This window comes from Pieris napi, chromosome 7, assembly GCF_905475465.1.
Source record: "Pieris napi chromosome 7, ilPieNapi1.2, whole genome shotgun sequence".
Taxonomy (NCBI): Eukaryota; Metazoa; Arthropoda; class Insecta; order Lepidoptera; family Pieridae; genus Pieris; species Pieris napi.
The window spans coordinates 11,699,719-11,719,745 of record NC_062240.1 but is presented as its reverse complement, the minus strand read 5'-3'; the positions used below and the strand labels follow the sequence as shown (position 1 = coordinate 11,719,745).

Below are 20,027 nucleotides of genomic sequence, written 5' to 3'. Positions count from 1 at the left end.
AACGTTGTTAGAATTTGACGACATTATTTTAAACTTTCGTTTCGCCTTAATATGATTTTTTTACTTAACCTACCTTTTTAGTAGCTACATACCATATATTGAATATTTTGCTGTGCTATATGGTAAAACCTACTACTAAATTAAACGAAATTTATATTTTTTTCCCAATTTTACTCCCAATATGTTTGAGAAAAAAATACTGGAATCGGTCCAGCCGTTTTTGAGTATTGCGCATATTTTGCGATTCAATTATATATATATTGATTTTAAAACGTTGAAAGTGCCCATTTCTTGTCAGGCAATGTTTACATAAATCTTTCAAAACTGGCCGTATACAATATTACTTTACGTAAACACTTGAAATTAAACATTGAAAATAAAGTACTACAAACTATACTTTATAGATTTCGCATTTTTTAAATATGAGTCAGTCAAAATGCCACTGGTTCTAGGGCGATCAAAGACCACTCTATCTATATGTTGCATTTTTATTCGAAATAATGCAGTTTATATAATAAATTACCTTTCTCTTGCATCGTTTAATTATTTAAATTTAACAATAAGTCTATTTAATTAATTGCAAGCAAACTGCATATTCAAATTGAAAGCTATCTTCTTGGTTATTTTTGTTTTCAGTAAGTGTTTAATTTGTATTACAGGCACTTGTATTAAAATAGTATGTTTAAATATGTTATATTATCTATCTAACACGATGTAATAAGAAAAAGTTGTTGTCAAATAGAGATCAGAGTTTATCTTTGCATCATCATAGCTAGTGATTGTTTTAGGGTTTTCGATAACCTGTACTGATAATGACACATCACACTATGACCTAAACATTCTAGCAAACATCTAATGATAGGGGCAAAACAAGCAAAATGTAATAAATTAAATACTTTAGATAACAAAATATAAACGTAGTTCAAAAATACTTTAAAATTTGTTATTTCATAGCTTAATTCTTTTAAATTTTGACCATGTAACGACGGCGCCATATTGAAAAAGGTGTCTAAGATGAGATTTTGTATGCCTTTCTGTAAGAAAGTAAATAAATAATGCATTCGTGATAAACAAAACACATTTATTGGAAAAATAGCTTTGGCTACCACGTTAATAGAAAATAATTGCTGATGTCTTTACAATACCAACATTTTTTATTGTCTTTGAAGCAAAAAAATAACGGTTAATACTTGGACATAATAATGGGAGAAGTATACTTTACCGTAGCATACTTTCGACAAAATGCTACGAGATGTCGTAGCTGATCGACACGCCTGCTACGAAAACCAGCAAATAAACAATCGTGTGATTTAGGGCGAGGACTTGTTTCTTTAATATGTATATAATTATTTCCAAATATTCATTTACAATTGTTACCTCACAGAGGTTACATTTTCCTGCGTATTATTTGAGCTTAGAAATAAGTGATTAGCTGTGATTTATTATAAAATCCCTTGTATGACAAGTGTAGTAGTTTTATTTAGATTTTATAACATGTTTCTTGTCCTAGACACAAATTTATTTTACCTAACACCTTGTATAACTTAAATATTATTTAATTAGTGTTTTAGTTCACATCGAGAAGCAGAGATACTATAAATGAATATTTGTATAAAAATCAAGCATCGAACATGACAAAATATAAATATTTAATGGAAACCCGCCGATAAATGATACCTGGAGTGTGACCTGTTCAGTAGTCACACTTTTCATGGCCTTTTAAAGGTTTTCTAAGGAGATTTGTACTGTGAACATGACGTAGAGTAAATGCTTATATTTGTAACTGTAAGAACCGATTTTTCTATAACGTAGATTAAGTAAACATCTTTATTAATAACACGATATAGTAGTAGTGTGTAGACATTTAAGCTAAATGCAGATAATACTTCTGAAAGATCGTTTCTTACATTAAAGTAACATATGTACAACCAATCAAAAAACAGTTGTATTCAAATTGATCTTACATAATGTTATCGTGACAATTAGCATCTTAACTATATTAATATTATTGGACGATTTAAATAAAGAATGATTTAACAGTGTTCTGTTATATTTTAGTATTTATTATAAATTTTTTTAACTCCTTTGATTTTACAAAGTTTCTGCTTAGCAACACAAGTAATGGGATAGTTAGAATATAACAAACAACTTTTCAGCCACTATTTTGAACTAACAATAATGTGTTTTTATATTTTTTGTTTCGTCATCCTACAGCTAACAAAAATTATATAGCAAACAATTACACAAAAAATATAGCAAGAGATGGAATACATAATATTTACATACAAAAAGGTTCAAAAATTTACAAACAATAAAAATTATTCAATACATTTAACTAAGTTATACCTAATGAGCTAGAGACGCCCTTGCCATAGACAATTTCTATTCACATTTTAAACCGTTAGCTTCTGAAGAAAACAGACATTTCTATTTCAGTGTTACCCGTTTGAGAAAAATATAACACAAATGTGTAAATACCCAGTTACTCATGTCTTCGTAAACCAAGTTGTTTAGGGGTCATGGTCAAACGTCTTACGAGTAGATAACGTTATCTTTGCATATATTCCGTTATATTGTTACCGGTCAAATTGGCATCATAGGGTCTATTACAATATTTTATAAATTCATAAAATTAAACTTTATTTTTGTAGTTTACCCAAAATAAGTAAATTATTTTTAAAAAATACAAATATGACTGTACCAGTACACTAATGTTTATGCAAGTACACATTACATTACTAAATAGTTTAATTCAATGAATATTACCCATACACCATACCTGCATTATTTAATTGTTACTCTTTCTAAGGAGACGTCTTGAAATATTTCAATACTCTACATAAGTACATAACATTCAAGAGTGCTTGCCTAGTGTTTGCCACTAGGCACTAGCCTATGCGACTCTCATCCCTGAGACGGTTCGAACCCCGCTGTGCAACAATGTACTTTCTATGTACCTTAACACTTACATGTTGACCAAAAGATGTCGACGGCATGTGTTAGACCCAGAATGCTCATCACCTACTTGCCTGTTAGAAAAATATGATGAAACGAATACAAAAATTTTAGGATCAGACTTAAAAGCTTTTTTTTAATATTTCTTATAAGTCAATTTCTTAAAACTATCAGACAGGCTCACCTCGAAAGTATTTTCGAGAAGTGATAAGTAATTATTAAACTGTATTTCCGAGCGATATTTTATAGAGTTATAAGAATAGAGTTCAAGCGACTTCATGATAACGGATAATATAAATGTGTGGTCATTCGGCGTTTGCTTCAGTGTTTGTGATTTGACTGCCACGAAATGTTTATGAAATTGTTCATCGTTGCCTGTTTGGCTGTTGGTAAGTTGACCTTTTGTATTCATTTCATTTTATTAATTGTATTAATAAGTAGTAGTTTAGTAGTATACCGTAAGGATAGAAAAATAAAGCGCATGTTTTAAATTTTTAAAATTTGGAACCATATAAATGAATTATTAAGGAATTTAACAACAGGAATTAAACATATTTTTTAATAGTTATTAATTCTTATGATGTATGCTATGTGATGGTTGGACCATTTAAGGTTATTACAAGAGATATTAACATTTCAGCCGTCTTCGGACGCCACACCTTCAACGAGGAGGACCGCAACCGGTTTAAGGCTGCATTTAGAAGAACCTGCGTAAGAAATGGCGCAGAAGACAAAGCTCCTCAGGCTGAGGTTAGTCCTGGCAGACATAATTTATTAGTCTGTATTTAAATGGATTGCAATTAGTTTATTTAATTTTCTATTATTTGTGTCCCTGTGTTTAGCCACAGGAGGCCGATTAACAATTTGCCTATTCGATAGACAAATGATCATTTCTAAAGCCCAGACCTAAATAGCGCCACTGATTTATTTATTTTAATATTTGTGTTCGATGGCAGATCTTTTTTTAATAAGATAAATTTCTATAAGTAATATGTCAGATGATAATCTTTTTTTGTTATTACAGGCTGCTTTAGACACTTTTGTGGATTGCATCAAGGCTCAGATCGACCCTGACACAGTGAAAAGCGAAATCGAAGAAGCCAGACCCCGCGGAGCTGTTGATGAAGTCTTCAAGAAGTAAGCTACTTTTTAAATTAAACGAAATTAGTTAAACATAATCTTTCCGAAAATATAACAACTAAAGTAATTACCTTACCTAACTTTTCTCTTTATATTATACAATAAGACAAGGTTTGTTCCTATTTGTTGGTATTAAATTGTTTTGTTATATAAATGTGCTTGTACGAGCCAAGGATGTATTTGCTCAGTCAGGCTTTCTTAGTTTTATAAGCGTGGTGTTTACCGTAAGCGACCGAGTTACGCCCCGAGAGTATAGCCAGACGCAGGCACTCGCTCCAGCATAGCATAGCATAATTAGTATTTAATTAATCAGCATCAATGTATTTCTTATACATGAGGGATAATAAATAGTGTTATTTTTACTTTAAACTTAAACTGTACATACCATATGTGTTGGACGAACATATTTTTATAATTATTTACACCGCGCAATTTCCGTCCGTAAGACTCAGAATAGATAGCGACTTTATCCCTAATCATGTTCTATTAGATATTATTGGAATATAATAGAATATATAACGATTTCGTGTATGCGGTGATTTTAATTATTTCGACTTTGTGTTTGCGTGTTGTTCCCACGAGAACGTAAGAGCGTGCTCCTATTTCACCATGCCTCCTGCTGATAGAGGACAAGTCTTTGTTTTTAATTTATGTTATTTTTATTAATTACTTAAGAAGTCATGTGGAACATGGTGTAATGGTTGCAGCTCCTTACAAACGTTGTGTATAACAAAAAACTTTGCGATTAAAAAGTGGCGGAGAGTTTATTGCCAGGTATTCTCTTCCGTTCTACGACCTTGATTTGAGAACTGGCACTAAATGTAAAATTAGAAGCATTAATATGTATTTCTTTACTGAGTCATAAGTGTACAATGTGTTACCTATATGATTAAATGATTTTTTTGAATTAATACCCAGGTACTGTGACAAGAAACCAGCATTCAAATCCTGCATTACTGGTTTATTCGACGGACTCTACCCATGCTTGAGCGTCGATGTTCGTAATAATCTTGGTTCTGACAAAAATGCGACCGACCGATTCCTGAACTTCATTTGCCACAATGATGGAGAGAGAATAGCTTGTAAGTAATCTTACATTAGAGTCATCAAAAATACCCATTATATTTATTTAAAGCATCTTGAAGCCAATGTTAAACAAATATATTATACAAAGTATTTTCTTAATTATGTACTAGGAAATAGACACAAGTAAGTATTTCCGAACCAATTCGACTTAGGGTCCTTCAAGATGAAACGTACCAGTTCTTAAAAGGCCGGCAGCGCGCTTGCGTTTTGTCAGTGCTAGTGTCCATGGGCGGCGGTATCACTTAACATCAAGTGAGCCTCTTGCCTGTTTGCCTCCTGTTACATAAAAAAATAATAACTTATACAAAAGTTATGTTATGTAGTTTTTTTTAATTTTCTTTGTTTACACAGGTAACTCCCTAGTGTGGGTCTGGTGTCTTTTGTATACCAACATTTACATATATTTCAGTATTCATTGCTGAGGATGGTATCGGCTGTTTCAACGAAAAAGAAGACGAAATCGTAACTTGCGTTGAGAACCTTCGCAAGAATGTTGATGCCGAAGAAGAAGTCAGACATATGACTGTCGATGTATGTATAAACTTATAAAAAAATACTGCATAAATAATAGCACAATTAGCAGTGTTGGCCTAGTGGCTTCAGCGTGCGACTCTCATACCTGAGGTCGTAGGTTCGATCCCCGGCTGTGCACCAATGGACTTTCTTTCTATGTGCGTCGTGAGGAAACCGACATGTCTTAGACCCAAAAAGTCGACGCCGTATGTCACTGACGGCTGATCACTTATTTGCCTATTAGATTTAAAAATGATCATGAAACGGATTCAGAAATCTGAGGCCAAGACCTAAAGAGGTTGTAGCACCACTGATTTATTTTTATTTATTTTATAATATATTTTACTAATGTGATTATGTAGTGATTATATAGGAATTAAATATGTTATATGATGATATGATTGATGAATTCTACCTTTAATAAAACCAAATTTTCAAAAAGCCATTGTATGTGACAGAATGTTGCGCGAAGTTTGAGAATTGATTATATAAGATTGTATATATCATATTTCAGTACCGTATTGCTTGCAAATCATAATATAATAATAATAATAATTTATTGCAAGAATGGTACAAGAATGTGTCAGGTGGTACAGTCATAAGTTCGCATATTCTGCCACACACAATGGCGCGCAAATTTGTATTTAAAGGAATTTTACATATTATTAGTCATATGAATTGGTCAGTTTTTATATTATTTGTAATAAATTATATTGAGTTAAAGTAATTGTATTTTTTTTTCAGGCCTTCTGTAACAGACTTACAGCCTTGACTTCATGTACTGTAAATGCTTTAGAGAACTGCTCCTCTCCCACGCCCAGTAACATGGCGGAGTCTCTCTTCAAATACGTCAGGAATAGCACACCATGCAGGAAATCTGTAAGTTATTTATTAGACTATATATTCGTGCTAGCACTATTTAATAGCCCCTTATTTAAAAAAAAAACGATTATAAAGTAATCCCCCTATACCCGGAACGCGTTATAGAAAATCGCGTTGTAGGAGTATTCTCGTAAAACCGGATTAACAACACAACTGAAATAGGTGCAAAGGTACGCAATAGTGATTATAGGCTTAACAAATCATAATAAATTGAACACAACAGAGATATAACTTGAGAAAACTCCGCGTTAAGGGGGGAAATCCCGCGTTATATTGGCGACGGAAATCGCGTTATACGAATACGCATTTTAGGAGAAATTACTGTATACTACTACTATAATACTAATTGTACGGTTTTACATAAAGCACTCGTGTTTTTTATCGCACAATTGGATGTAAAGAAAAATTATGTACTTAAAATAGTGCAATAAAATTGATTTATATTTTATGGACAAGAGGGCTGGTTTTACCGCTTTAATAATGACAAAAAAATCATGAGGATATCCTCACGCTATTAAATTTGTATATTATTACTTTATAAATAATTTAATTACTATTTACTTACGCGTTGGAACAAGGCTTTGCTTCTAATAAATTTACAAGCAAAATTAATGTTATTTTTTATTTTAATTTCAGGAGGAATAAGGACCATAAAGTTTGCGTATGAACTTGTAGATAGTGAAATATATTTATAATTTAAATGAATTTGTTTTCTTCTTATCCCTGATTCATTGATCCCAAGTAAAACAGATGTGAAACTTTATATTTTACATACTTTTTATACTTCAAAAACCATTATATAATACCTACTTAAACGTGTACATACACATGTAGTGCTCATGTAGAAAACCATGTTTTCCTAAACAGAAGTATGAAAAGCTGTCAATTAATTAAATATTGTATAAAAGCTTAAACTAAATATTAATATAATAAATAATTGTGTGTATGTAAATAATAAGTCTTAAATGAAATATCCAGCTAAACCATTATTCATAAAAAAATAAACTATTCCAATAACATGATTTTAACAATGGTTATCTCTCTTTATTGTTTGTTAACAAGGTTTGACAGATAGAGACAAAAAACCTTGAGTTAAGGTCGATTCACACATATCAGTGAGCCCACAGTTCCGGCACAGTACCGCATCAGTGATAATTATTCTTTCAAACATTCTCAATGGATGTATTCACACTTGTCAGTGTCAGTGTCGTCGGTGTCGTCGACTTGTCGTCTCAGTACCGTCAGTGTCAGTGCCGGCACCGGCCATCACGGACGTGATCGGCGACAACGATATTTTATCACGGATCACTGACGCCGCTGCATCGAAATAAAAAATATTATGCATTTTAAAATATTCAAAATACTTTCTTTCGTCTTTAATTAATTCTTTGTATAATGTCACGAATTCTCCTTCTGATTCTCTTAACTTCCATGCTTCATGTACCCATTTTCTTTTTTTTCCTCGATTCTCTTCTTCTTCGTCTAAAGCAATGGCTATCATAGCTAATTCTGTGTTATTGAAGAGTGCCATCAAAACAATCGACGTCGACGCTAGTCTGAAGGGAACGTCGTGCACGAAGACCCGCAGAGATCTGTACTGATATGTGTGAATTGAAGCACTGACGCACCACTGTAGCACGGATACGGAACTGTAACGGTACTGTGCCGGAACTGTGGGTTCACTGATATGTGTGAATCGACCTTTAAAAGGGTACAATCCGACGGATTTTGTTTTAACAGAACATATAAACATGTATCACACAATACAGAAATATAATACAATAATTTAACGGATGTGACGTCGCCAGTCACATCCTGCCAAGCCAAGCCACGTCCATGCCATGTTGACCACCCCTCCAACCAACGGCCATGCCTACCAATCGCAAATGTCAGCCACTTGGAGGGGATGAGTCTGTATAAGCCAGAGCCAGCCATAATTAAACTTACTTTTTGGCTAATAAAAAACAAGTGTGCTGTCACTCTGCCATTTTATTTTCTCTGTCACTTATAATAAACTAAAATTCAATTATCAATAAAATAATAGGTCAATTATAATATACAAGTCTGATATTAGAATTATAGAGTAAAAAACTATCAAATGGCAGAAAAGTAGTATTTGTAGTGGCATTTATTTTTCCGCATGACCCATCGTCATCGTATTCTAAAAGCGGCCACTGACGATACGTCCATTAATCCGAATGGAGTAGTCGTCGTCCAAAATCGTCCCATGAATGGTAAAAAAGTATTCCATTTGGATGGACGTCAGCCAGCTCTGGATTTCCAAAAGGATTGAAATCCATGCGTCCAGGCCAAATGGACGTCATCCGTGGCCGTCCGTCAATGGCAGAAACGTGCGCCACGCCATATGGAAGCAGTCCGAATTGTCCGTGAATGGGCGAAACGGCGTCCATTTTTTTGAGGTTTTTGTTTCAGTTTATGTTTTGATGTCGATGGTGGTGCATGTGCTGTGTATTTGTCAAGCGTTATAATTTTCTTTTTATTATGTCTTTGTCCGCGCGTGACTTTGTGTTGGAAGTAATAGAAAAAAATAAAAGTATTTCTATTTTTAAATAAATATATTTATATTATTAAATAAATAAAAGTATTTCTTTGTTTCAACCAATCCTTCATCCACCTTCTCTTAGGTTTTTTTTGTCTTTTTAATAAAATACACACAACTGCTGCCATCAGTAAAGTATTGTTATCCATTGTATTATTTATTTCCTTTCCGTACGATTGCAAAGTTCGAAGTGACGCCATGCATCCAAATGGAAGTATCGTGAATGGTACCGTATCTCGATAAACTTCCATTTGGAGTGCATCCAAAAGGAAGTCTACTAAATGGACGTATCGTCAGTGGCCGACTTAAGATGAATGCTGAAATTGGTTTTTATAAAAAAATAATTATTTATCATTATTTAACAATTGCTTAACCATTTGAAAGGAATTATTGACATGTCCCGGAAGCTAACTTCATTTATCGTGTATGAATATTTTCAAAATTAAAATGAGAATATAAAAGTTGAAACGATTCTGTGTTCAATTATGATTGGCCAGCAGAATCTTTAGCCCAAGACGCGCTGACACTCTACAGAATTCGTCATGATTCGTTTGTCCAAACTCAATCGAAAGGTTCGTTGTGCATCTTTGGTTTTACATACAAACCATATATAATAAATCAGTGGCGCTACAACCTTTTATCTGGGTTCTAGATTTCTGGATCTATTTCATGATCATTTGTCAACCTAATAGGCAAGTAGGTGATTAGATTCCTGTGCCTGACACACGCCACCGACACTGACAAGGCAAGCCGGTTTCTCACGATGTTTTCCTTCACCGTTCAATCGAATGTTATAAGCGCACATAGAAAGTCCAAGCCGGTGATCGAACCTACGACCTCAGGGATGAGAGTCGTACGCTCAAGCCAACACTGCTCTACCAACCTGTTTAGTTCACGTAAAGTAAGTATGTTTGGGGTTGGAGAAGACGTAGATCTACGAGGGTTGTAAAATAATCCAATGAAGCTGAATTGCACAAGCACAAAACACTGAATTTTTATATCAAACGGTCATAAACCACATCATTGCTGAAAACGTCTCTTAATGTTGAAAAAACTATTTTTGAAATCATTAAACCCGTTTTCGTTACAGTATTATTTGTACGTAGTTATAAAAGGGAATATAGTGTTAAAATGTATTTAAAAACGTCCTTTGAAATCAAAAGAAATAAAAGAAAATATTATACTTTATAATTATGTTATAAAAATCATAAGCTCATGAATTTATGTTAAAAAGTTTTGCTCGAGTTTGATACTTTAGAATTCAATTACTTCCAGCTGGTCATATCGAGTAAGTACTTTTAAAACCTTTCGATACTTATCGTATTTTAAAAGCTCATTTCTATTTTTTACTTATTTTTCATAACATACTCCTGTCAGAAGGAAGTAATTTAAAACAAATCAATAAAATATGGACACAGAAAGAAAGCAGGTTATATAGTCAGCATGCAAATAATAATAATAATTTATTTTTTCTTCCATATAACTTTTGCAACAACAATAAGATTATAGTTGAGAAGGTATTGGGAGACTGGTTTCCAAACTAGGTAAGAACCTGTGATATGGATAACCAGGCTTCCATTCCACAGCAAAGTCATATTGGAACAAAAAGTACATACATATATGGGTAGGCAAACAAATTTAACGTTTTAAATAAGGAAAGATAAATAAAACAAAACAGTCAACTTGGAAGTTAGAAGTTAGAAGATTTTTTTTTGGGTGTATGTAAGGGTGTGTGTGTATGCGTGTGTGTGATAGAGAAAATAAATTTAAAAAAAAAGAGTGTGTGTACACGCGTTAGAAGTTATACTTCTTTGGCGTATGGAAAAAAAATATCTAAAATGCAGTAGTGATTATCGATAAATATTTAAATTAATCAATAAAATTATTATTTGTAAATACTATCACCGTCGTATATGAAATTGATATAATAAAAACACCAACATAATATTTATTTATTCACACTATTAATTGTACTGTTACGAAACACGTGTTCTAAATATAAAAATACTAGAATATACAACTTGAACATAGTTATTATCGATTTTCATGCCACCTAGAACTAACTTCATTCTGTTAATTTTGTGTAACGGTGCGCGCGCATCTTAAAATTTCACTCTCATCAATTTTTCATAACGCGCCTAAAGAAGTATAACTTCAAAAAGTCCATTGATCCATGATTCCATATTCATCGATTGATATCGTTTAGTTTTTATATTCACTACCAACCTGTCCCGGTTTCGCAAGAATGGATTTTAATGTACATTCAATTGAATATTAAAATTAGCCCTAATTTGAAGTTTTTTCGTTATAAATAAAGAACTTTCGTGTTGATAATATTAGTATAACTATTGTTATGTGCGTTCGAGGCTCAAGTTTCTACGTTGTTGTTACGTTGAGTGTTGGTTATGTCGATGGAGCGATTAATAATAATTCAGTGACGTTACAAAACTAAGTGGCCACAGATTGAATCCATTTCTTCGATAATATTTATTTCATAGACAAGGAGATCAGCCTTCTGTGTCTGACACATATCAACGATTATTGTTTTTGCAAGTTGTAAGTAATAAAATTAGAAATAAAATTGATTTGATTTGAAAGAGTTGACGACTCATTGGTCTAGTGGTTAGTACCCCTGACTGCGAATCCATGGGTCCCAGGTTCGATCCCCGGCTGAGACGAACATCGATGTAATGAGTATTTGGTGTTGTGCTTAGGTCTTGGATGTTTAAATATGTATTTATATGTCTATCTATCTATAATATGCATGTATATCCGTTGCCTAGTACCCATAACACAAGCTTCACCAGCTTAGCATGGGACTAGGTCAATTGGTGTGAATTGTCTTTAAAAAAAAAAAGGGTGCGTGTACTTATGTACGCGCGTAAGAAGTTATACTTCTTTGGCTGTCTTTATTTTTTTAAAATATAATTAATTAATATTTAACGTAAACAATTTAATAATATTTAGTATATTATTCAATTATTAATTAATATTAATAACAATTATTATTCAAAATTCTTGGCTAACTTCACGCATATTCTATTTATTTTTACTTGTAGATTGTCTTATTCCCATCTCGCTCGCGCACGCTATAATCACACTGACAACTTTGTGTCACGGTGCGCGCGCAATCGTAAAATTTCACTCTCATCAATTTTTCATAACGCGCCTAAAGAAGTATAACTTCAAAAAAGTTGATGGAGCGATTATATACTACAATTAGTACCCAAGTAATTGTTGTGCATATGTTCATATTACTCTTATTTGTATTAGAGTCAAAATCACGTCTAAACACTGTGATTGTTTGTTTTTTTGAAATTTTTATTAGAAAGTGTAGAATAAGTTATATATTTATCTCATAATGAAATAAATATGAAATCTCCATCCCTTAATCAAATTTACGGTAGATAAATTTCTACACTTCTTTAATAAGATTTTTATTCATATGCTGACGTCGCGTGCGCCCTGCCCTCCCTTCCCCCTCACTCGCAGTGTGCCCGCCAAACTATATGACAACTGAAGTTACTTAACAGAGCCATTAAACAATAATTGGACACAATACAATATCACCTAAACAATAATGTCAATTACTAATCACTTGCACTCGCATTAATCAAAGTGAATACAGGCCTTTATTTAGCCTGTGCCCGCCATAATTTTGGATAGCGGGTTTCTTTTCGATGTTCCCCCGCCAGTGTCAGATTAGAGTCGCCTCACTGTTCATCGCATACTCTTGACCGTTGTCTGAAAGATTGGGACAGGAAGCCTAAATTGAAGTGAAGTTTTCTCATTAATTTGATTACGTCGATCTCAGGGTCGGACCCGTGTCACAAGTTACTTCATTAGTTACGCAGCTCGCTGAAAGTAATCCGCTGGAATTACGTAAGACACGGATTATAGAAATTATTTTGTATTTTCTCTTCTTTCGAAGGGAAATTGCAATTACTTTTATTCTCTCTCGCGTATACGCATACGGAAATTAACTAGATTCAACCCGGTTTGAAAATACATTCAAATTTTGAATTTAAATTTAATATATCTCGGACACATGAACGTTGTTAATGTACATTACCTTAGTTTAAGCTTTGTAGAAAATTAAGTCAACATACTATTACTTATTAGCCATAATTAATGTATAGGCTAGATTGTAATTCATGTAAAGTCACACAGAGAGTCTCAGTTCACAACAGAGAGTTGTGAACTGATTCTAGAAAAAAAAAATAGTTTCATATTTATAACCTTTTTGTATCCGAGGTAGAAATCATTTGCGCACCCCTGCACCAGAAAGTGGTAGGAGTATGTGGGGCTCAACCAACAACAGAATCTCCGTTATACAGAAACTACATGAGCAATAACCACTAAAACCACGTCGAGTAGTTCCTACAAGGCCCAATAACAGTCGCCGGGATCGTATTAACGATCTTTCGTCGATTACTGTCGAGCCTCTGAACCCAGTAATAAATCACGCGACAATTCTTTACAGTATCTGTATCATTAATTTTTACTTTATAAGTAGATGAGTCTTTTGTGCTTGATACACAAGGCCGTACCAATTCTGAAAAGGCCGGCAACGCACTCGTGGTTCCTCTGGTTTTGATCCCTGTTCAATAAAAAAAAAGATTTTTTGTGTCTCACGGATTCTCTCATGTGTTCCTTTCATTATAGCTATCTCAGATTCACAAAAAATTGGTGCACAGCCGGGTTTCAAAACTATACTACTAAGGATCGAAGGTCGAGCTTCACGCGGGGACTGTGCAACCATTTCAAAGTTGTAAAAATTATGATATAACACAACATGAACCATAAGTGCTTCCAAAACACATCGTCTCTCTGATATGTAAATAAAAAGAGTCATAAAATTAGAATTTAAAATCAAAATTCAGTTTCAGAGGTGTTTTTGTGTAGCGGGGTTGCGGCGGGCCACAGCGCGCATAACTTACGAATATTTATGTCGGCAATGCCACTAGCAGGCTTACGATATTTTCGGGCTTCTCGTACAATATGCAATTTAATTCTACCTTTAACAACTCCTTTTGTAAAGGAGTCAGTAACTCAGTTGACTTAATAAAATAAAAGCTAACTATATGTTTGCACAATGTTATGGTAAATGAAATTGCGTTGCGAAACTTTTTTATATAAGCACACAAACACACAATGCAAATCGTTACAAGGATTCAAAGATCCTACTAGGGTTTTTGAAAAACTACTAAATGTACCTACTACTTTTGGAAAAAAAAAAATTATTTGACGTATAGGTATGTTATCGAAAGCTGGCGGCTTCAACACATTTACACTTTGTGCTTGTGTAGTGTCTGTGAATAAGCGCGAGACGTGATGTCAAACTGAAATACAATCACAAATACATCACGAAAAGACTGTCCGTCTCTCTCGCGCTCGGTCAAGCTTATGAGTATAAAAGAGACAGTTATTGTTTTTCTTTTGCTACTGTTTATGTTGATCTTTACTGTTTTATATTATTATTATTTTATACATGTTGATCTTTTTTCAAACATTACCAGGGCAATCTCGTGAAATGGTGCACAATGTTTTTAATTATTTTAAGCATCTTAGTAAAAACAGTTTAATGAAATAATGTTATATTTAATTTGACATCAGATGCGACTGGGGTTTCTCAATACTGAAAGAATAGTTAGTGAAGTAAAAGTGAAGTGTGTTGAGCTAGATGGAGCTTATGTCGAAAAATGAAAAAATAATTTTTCATTTTTCTACATAAGCTACTCTACACGAACTACTCTTTCACGTTCTTGGTCTGGCTTAGAACTTTTGGATCCACCCTCGTATGCACCTAATATTTATATGTATTTGACACATTTTTATTTATTTACAACCCACCCAACCTTACTAAAACCAGAGTGTACTAAAATGTATAGCATGGCAAAAAAAACATTTTTTGAAACATACTGTACCTATGTGAAATTGCATTAGTGTGAGTACTGTGAACCCGCCAGCTTTCGATAACCGACCTATATAGTTGTTTAATCGTCATAATTTTGGTTTCTTGGTAGATTTTATTAGTCCGTGTTAAAAAATTGTATCTAAATAGTACATATTACATCAAGAGGTAGATTTGAACCCGGCTGTGCAGCTATGCACTTTTAACTCTGCGCCTTTAAAGGAAGGGTAAAGGAAAACATCGTTAGGAAACCGGAATGCCTTAGATACAAGAAGTCGACAGCGTGTGTCAGGCACAGAAGGCTACACTTGTCTATTAAAAAAAAAAAGATCACGATATAGATATAAAAAACTGTTGCCCAGACGTAAAAGGTCAGATTAAGAATATGAACATCAAAGAACGATGGTGAATCGAAAAGCCTTAAAACTACACGTAAAATATGGTCAAGTTGTAATAAAAAATTAATAATTAAAAAGTTTCCCTTTTACAAATCCCTTAACAAAATATTTGAGCGTTGTATTACCTCGATCGCTAACGAATTTTGGTGGACGTTTCCAAAAAGCTCAAAGGAGATGTAGCAAAGTGTTGAAATTAACGTTTTATAAAAGCCCGTAAGCTGCGCTGGTGACAAGCAACTTAATTAACTTCATATAAATACAAAAGCTTTAATAACAACGGTAAGTGCGAGGTAAACTGTAAATTTAATTAAAAGTTTTTAATATATGCTTCTGTTTTAGATTTAAGGCAAGTAAGTAATCTTAATTACATTCTTTCTGTTTCCTCCGTTTTCTTTCCTGTTTTCTAATATTGTTAATTTGTGACCTCCTCATTTATAAACACTCAGTCGTGTTTTTTCTTAATGTTAGTTTTTCATAGAAGGCTTATCGGAATTCTATAGATTTTACAAATGAATATTTAGTTGAAATGAAAATCAAATTGCAATCGAACATAAAAAATGTAAAACAATTTACATTTTGTTCTAGCTTGTGTCAATCATGAATTAAATTATTAAAATTACACAATAATTAAGTATTTAAATATTCTCTACCTCACTAATATCTTTTAAAATTCTTCTACATAAATATTTCTTAACCATATCCTATCCAGCTCAATCCTAACTTAAGTAATTCTTATTCTTTTGTATTGAATCGCAATTCCTGAATCCGTGAGGTTAGCTTTTTAGTTTTTAGTTTTTTTTTTCTGTATTCTGTGTTTTAGATGGTTGGTTTTTATAAGATTTGGTTATGCGCTTCTTGCACTTTACCCATCATATTTCTTTTTTTAGTTTTTTTCCTAACAATGGTTGCCTGGAAGTTATCGCTTGTTAGCGATAAGGCCGCCCGTTGCATACCTTATAATTTTTGTGTATCATGGTATTTGCTTTTCTATAAATGTAACGAAGTGTAAATAAATAGATAAAAAACAGAAAACACGCTCTGAATATTATTAAAACATAATTCTTAATAGGCAGAATTAATCGTTTATAAAAACCAATTCAGAGATTATTATAAGCTCACGCAAAAGATAAAATAAGCTTTTTTAAAGAAAATTACGAAATTGATTCTCATTTATTCCTGCAAAATAAAGCCTTTATTTTAAGCAGACAAGCATTGAAGAATTCCTTCCCAGTGTTTAAATAACTCAAGGCAAAGTAGAGGTGAATAAAGACGTTTAAAGGATGAAGTTCGTAATTCTATTACTTAATAAGTACACAAACCTTGCGGAGATCACCAGAGTTCCCAGCGTATAACCTGAGTAATTATTCTTCGGCACGTACAGCCCTAACAGCCTGGAGGCTTAGGGCTGCCTCTCGTAACAGGAAATTATAAGTTGAATTTTATTTTATACTAGCTGACCCGGCAAACGTCGTTTTGCCATGTTTATTATTACTAGGATTTTTTTTTTGATCAATAAAAATAAAATAAGAGTTGATCGTAGAGGGGTGAAATTAGGGGTTGTATGTATTTTTGTTTGTTGTATCATATAAAAATAAAAACATTTATTTTTAAATAAAAAAAACAAATTTGGAGTGGACACCCCGTATCATTTAGGGGTTTGAAAGATAGTAGTCGATTCTCAGACATACTGAATGTGCAAAAAAATTTCATAAGAATCGGTCGAGCCGTTTCAGAGTAGTATGGGAACGAAAATTGTGCCACGTGAATTGTATATGTTATGTTGGAAATATTACAGCTTCATTTATCCTTTAGCAGTTTTGGCTTCTTGCACACTGTTGTATTTGAATTCGAAATCGGCTGTGTAAGAATTAAATTTCTTTCTATGTATAATTATTTATATATGTAAAATAATAGCTCGTACGGTGAAAGAAAATAATATCGCGAGATAAGTGGGATGCTAGAACTACTAAAATTAACGGTGTAAGTCGGTAACTGTTTAAAAAAAACAATTCACAAACAATTTAAAGGTACCGAAGAAGTGCCACTGTTATTTATTTATTAATCATAATATTTTTGTAATATAAAATCATTACATCCAGTAGTGTTATAGCATTCTCTCTCTTTAATCGGCAGCTCATGTCTAGCCTCGTGGTTAGCAAGGAAGCGTCTGGAGCGGACTATCTGTTTCCACCGGTTTGTATCCAGCGTCTCTTATGATAGGGTACAGTTTTGAGGACGATGAGGCTTTCACTTAATCGGTCCATCTGGTTGGTGAACGGCCACGTGATCTTATGCCTTCTGAGTTACCAACCACGACCAGTTTCTCCAAGTTCTCATCGCCTCTGCGCATAGCATAATAGCGGTAATAGCATTTATCATGCCTTATTCTACGCTATAAGGCTTGACTCCTAAAAAAATACATGTTTCACGGAGAATCAAACTAGTGTCTTGGATTATATTCCTTGTCGTTAACGTATGAAGATAAAGAGGCAATTTCAATACGATCTTGTAAACATTATCTGATGCATCTTATAGAAAGAGTTTTGTAAAGATTAAACTAATTTATCCTAAATTACGTCCATGAAACTGTACAAAAAACATTCTTTTATGTCCATTTTTCCTTGATATTGTAACATTACCCAACGGGGCAACTTTAATGGGTTTGTTATTCACGTCTCCCGTCATTTTGAGAGTAAGATTTAAGGAATGGCGGTAAATCGTACTTTTAAAGAACATATTCTCGTGATTCTTAAGCAATGTTCTTTGCCAAATGCATTTTCAAAGCGCTAACTTCCTTCTAATGTCTAAAATAAAATGAGATTAGAAAATTCTTTTTACACTTTACTAATTCATACTCAACTTTATGGTAAAGCTGTTCTCAAGGGCCATTTTTCTGTAGTCGTGCGTTCGAGTCCCAACCATGTATGGATTTTCTTTCCATGTGATACGTATGAAGAAAAAAATAGCGAGGGAATTGTTATGTCGTACTTAGATCTTAAAATCAAAGACATGCCTCTGTAAATTGCCTAAACATGAAACAGATGCATTTAGATTGAATATTTTTCAAAGTAAATAAATAAAGTGAGAAAATTCAAAGACAGAAAATGTAATACCTATTTCAATACTTCATTAAGAGTTCTTAATTTTTAACGGAAAAATAATATTTAAATCTACAACCACGAAACACAGCGACGAAATTTCAAAAGACTAAATTCTGCTTTAAGTCTTAGAAAAAAGTGTATTTAAAAATGTACATGTACATTTTTAAAATTGGAGTCCCTTGTATTGTCTCTCTGTATGAACGTAATAAACTCAAAAAGTACCGAACGAATATTTATACAGTTTAATATAAAAGGTGTGTTTGGTTATGGTTTTACGTAAATTAACTTAAATAAACGATTATTGTTCAATTATTGTATTGAGGGTCGCAAAAACGTCGAGGAAGATTATAAAATTCCACCCGTATCACCTCGACGTTCTTTGTTCCATAACCGAGCGTTTTTAAAGCACTTGCCTTGCCTCAATATGGAAACAGCTGCCCATTGAAGTATTTTCGAACCTTATTGACTCGGTCTTTCAAGAAAAGAGCGTACAAATTTTTAAATGACCGGCAAAACTTAATATCAGATAGGTCTTCTGCCCTGCGATTCTGTAACTCACTTTTCGAACTCACACAGCGGTTTTCGCATCGGCGGTCGCTCTGAAATCAGTCGTGAAGCAGTCATTTTATGATTTTGCATTCTGAAAAGTCTCTTTTCTGTGAGTTACAGAATCGCAGGGCAGCACGTTTTATCCCTGTTGTATAAAAAAATATCTTGGAAAAACACACAATCTGCGCGAAGCTGGGGGCCAAAGCTGGTAAGTTATTTAAGAGGACAAATAGAAAGGTCTAATTCATAATATTAATGCGGGTGACGTGAGGACATCAAAAGTCACGGCACGTTATGGGCATTCCGCTAAAATCACTTCCCCAACTCCCGCACTGACAGTGACGCATCGTCGAGATTCTTTAACATTCATTTAATAGAATTTTCCCAAGAATGTTTTGAGGTTTCAATTCAGATGTTTGAAATTTAGAAGCAGAGAGTTTTTGTTCTAAACCCCATACTAAAGTATCGACCTTAGTTGGTAGGGAAGGCGTTAGGTAGTTAGGGCTACCTGTATTGACTTGATAGCACTTAGTTACAAAAATCACTGTAATTTCGTGTTATGAAGGGTCCGTTACTGGACATCATTACTTATAAATCACCATAAATTAGGTTTTTAAACTTCGAAGTTTTATGAACATAAGCTTGTGTTTGTGGCATATACATTTCTGAATGAGTTTAATTGCTGGAAAAGTACATGATTACGACAGAATAAATAGCGTGTTAAAGGTGATGTAAATACCGCAAACCGCACATACAGAGTGCGCCGTGATTCGAAAATTTTGTATACGCGTGCAATGAACTGTTCAAATCGACTTAAGGCCCTTTCAAATTTCAACATCTGTGGCTTGATGATACTTAACGCTTTGTATGTAGTGTGAACTCCATTTTTGCACTTCGATGCTCATTTGGTCCGTTGTGCGTAAAGTCCT

The 20,027-nt window shown here is 33.5% G+C and overlaps 1 protein-coding gene across 1 annotated transcript; it reads left to right on the top strand.

The window, feature by feature from the left end:
* Positions 1-3,217: 3,217 nt before the first annotated feature.
* Positions 3,218-7,277, top strand: LOC125050944 (27 kDa hemolymph protein-like). The gene is made up of 7 exons (XM_047651034.1): positions 3,218-3,344; positions 3,596-3,705; positions 3,980-4,092; positions 5,014-5,177; positions 5,591-5,712; positions 6,439-6,573; positions 7,213-7,277. Exons 1-7 carry the CDS (start codon positions 3,305-3,307, stop codon positions 7,219-7,221), a joined length of 693 nt encoding a protein of 230 aa, XP_047506990.1. The 5' UTR covers positions 3,218-3,304; the 3' UTR covers positions 7,222-7,277.
* Positions 7,278-20,027: the final 12,750 nt, after the last annotated feature.

Bases quoted from the DNA above. Each gene is read 5' to 3' on its own strand.
- LOC125050944 (XM_047651034.1), top strand. From the start codon at position 3,305: ATGTTTATGAAATTGTTCATCGTTGCCTGTTTGGCTGTTG. The intron at 4,093-5,013 runs GTAAGCTACTTT...ATTAATACCCAG, and splicing joins GTTGATGAAGTCTTCAAGAA to GTACTGTGACAAGAAACCAG. The intron at 5,178-5,590 runs GTAAGTAATCTT...CATATATTTCAG, and splicing joins TGATGGAGAGAGAATAGCTT to TATTCATTGCTGAGGATGGT.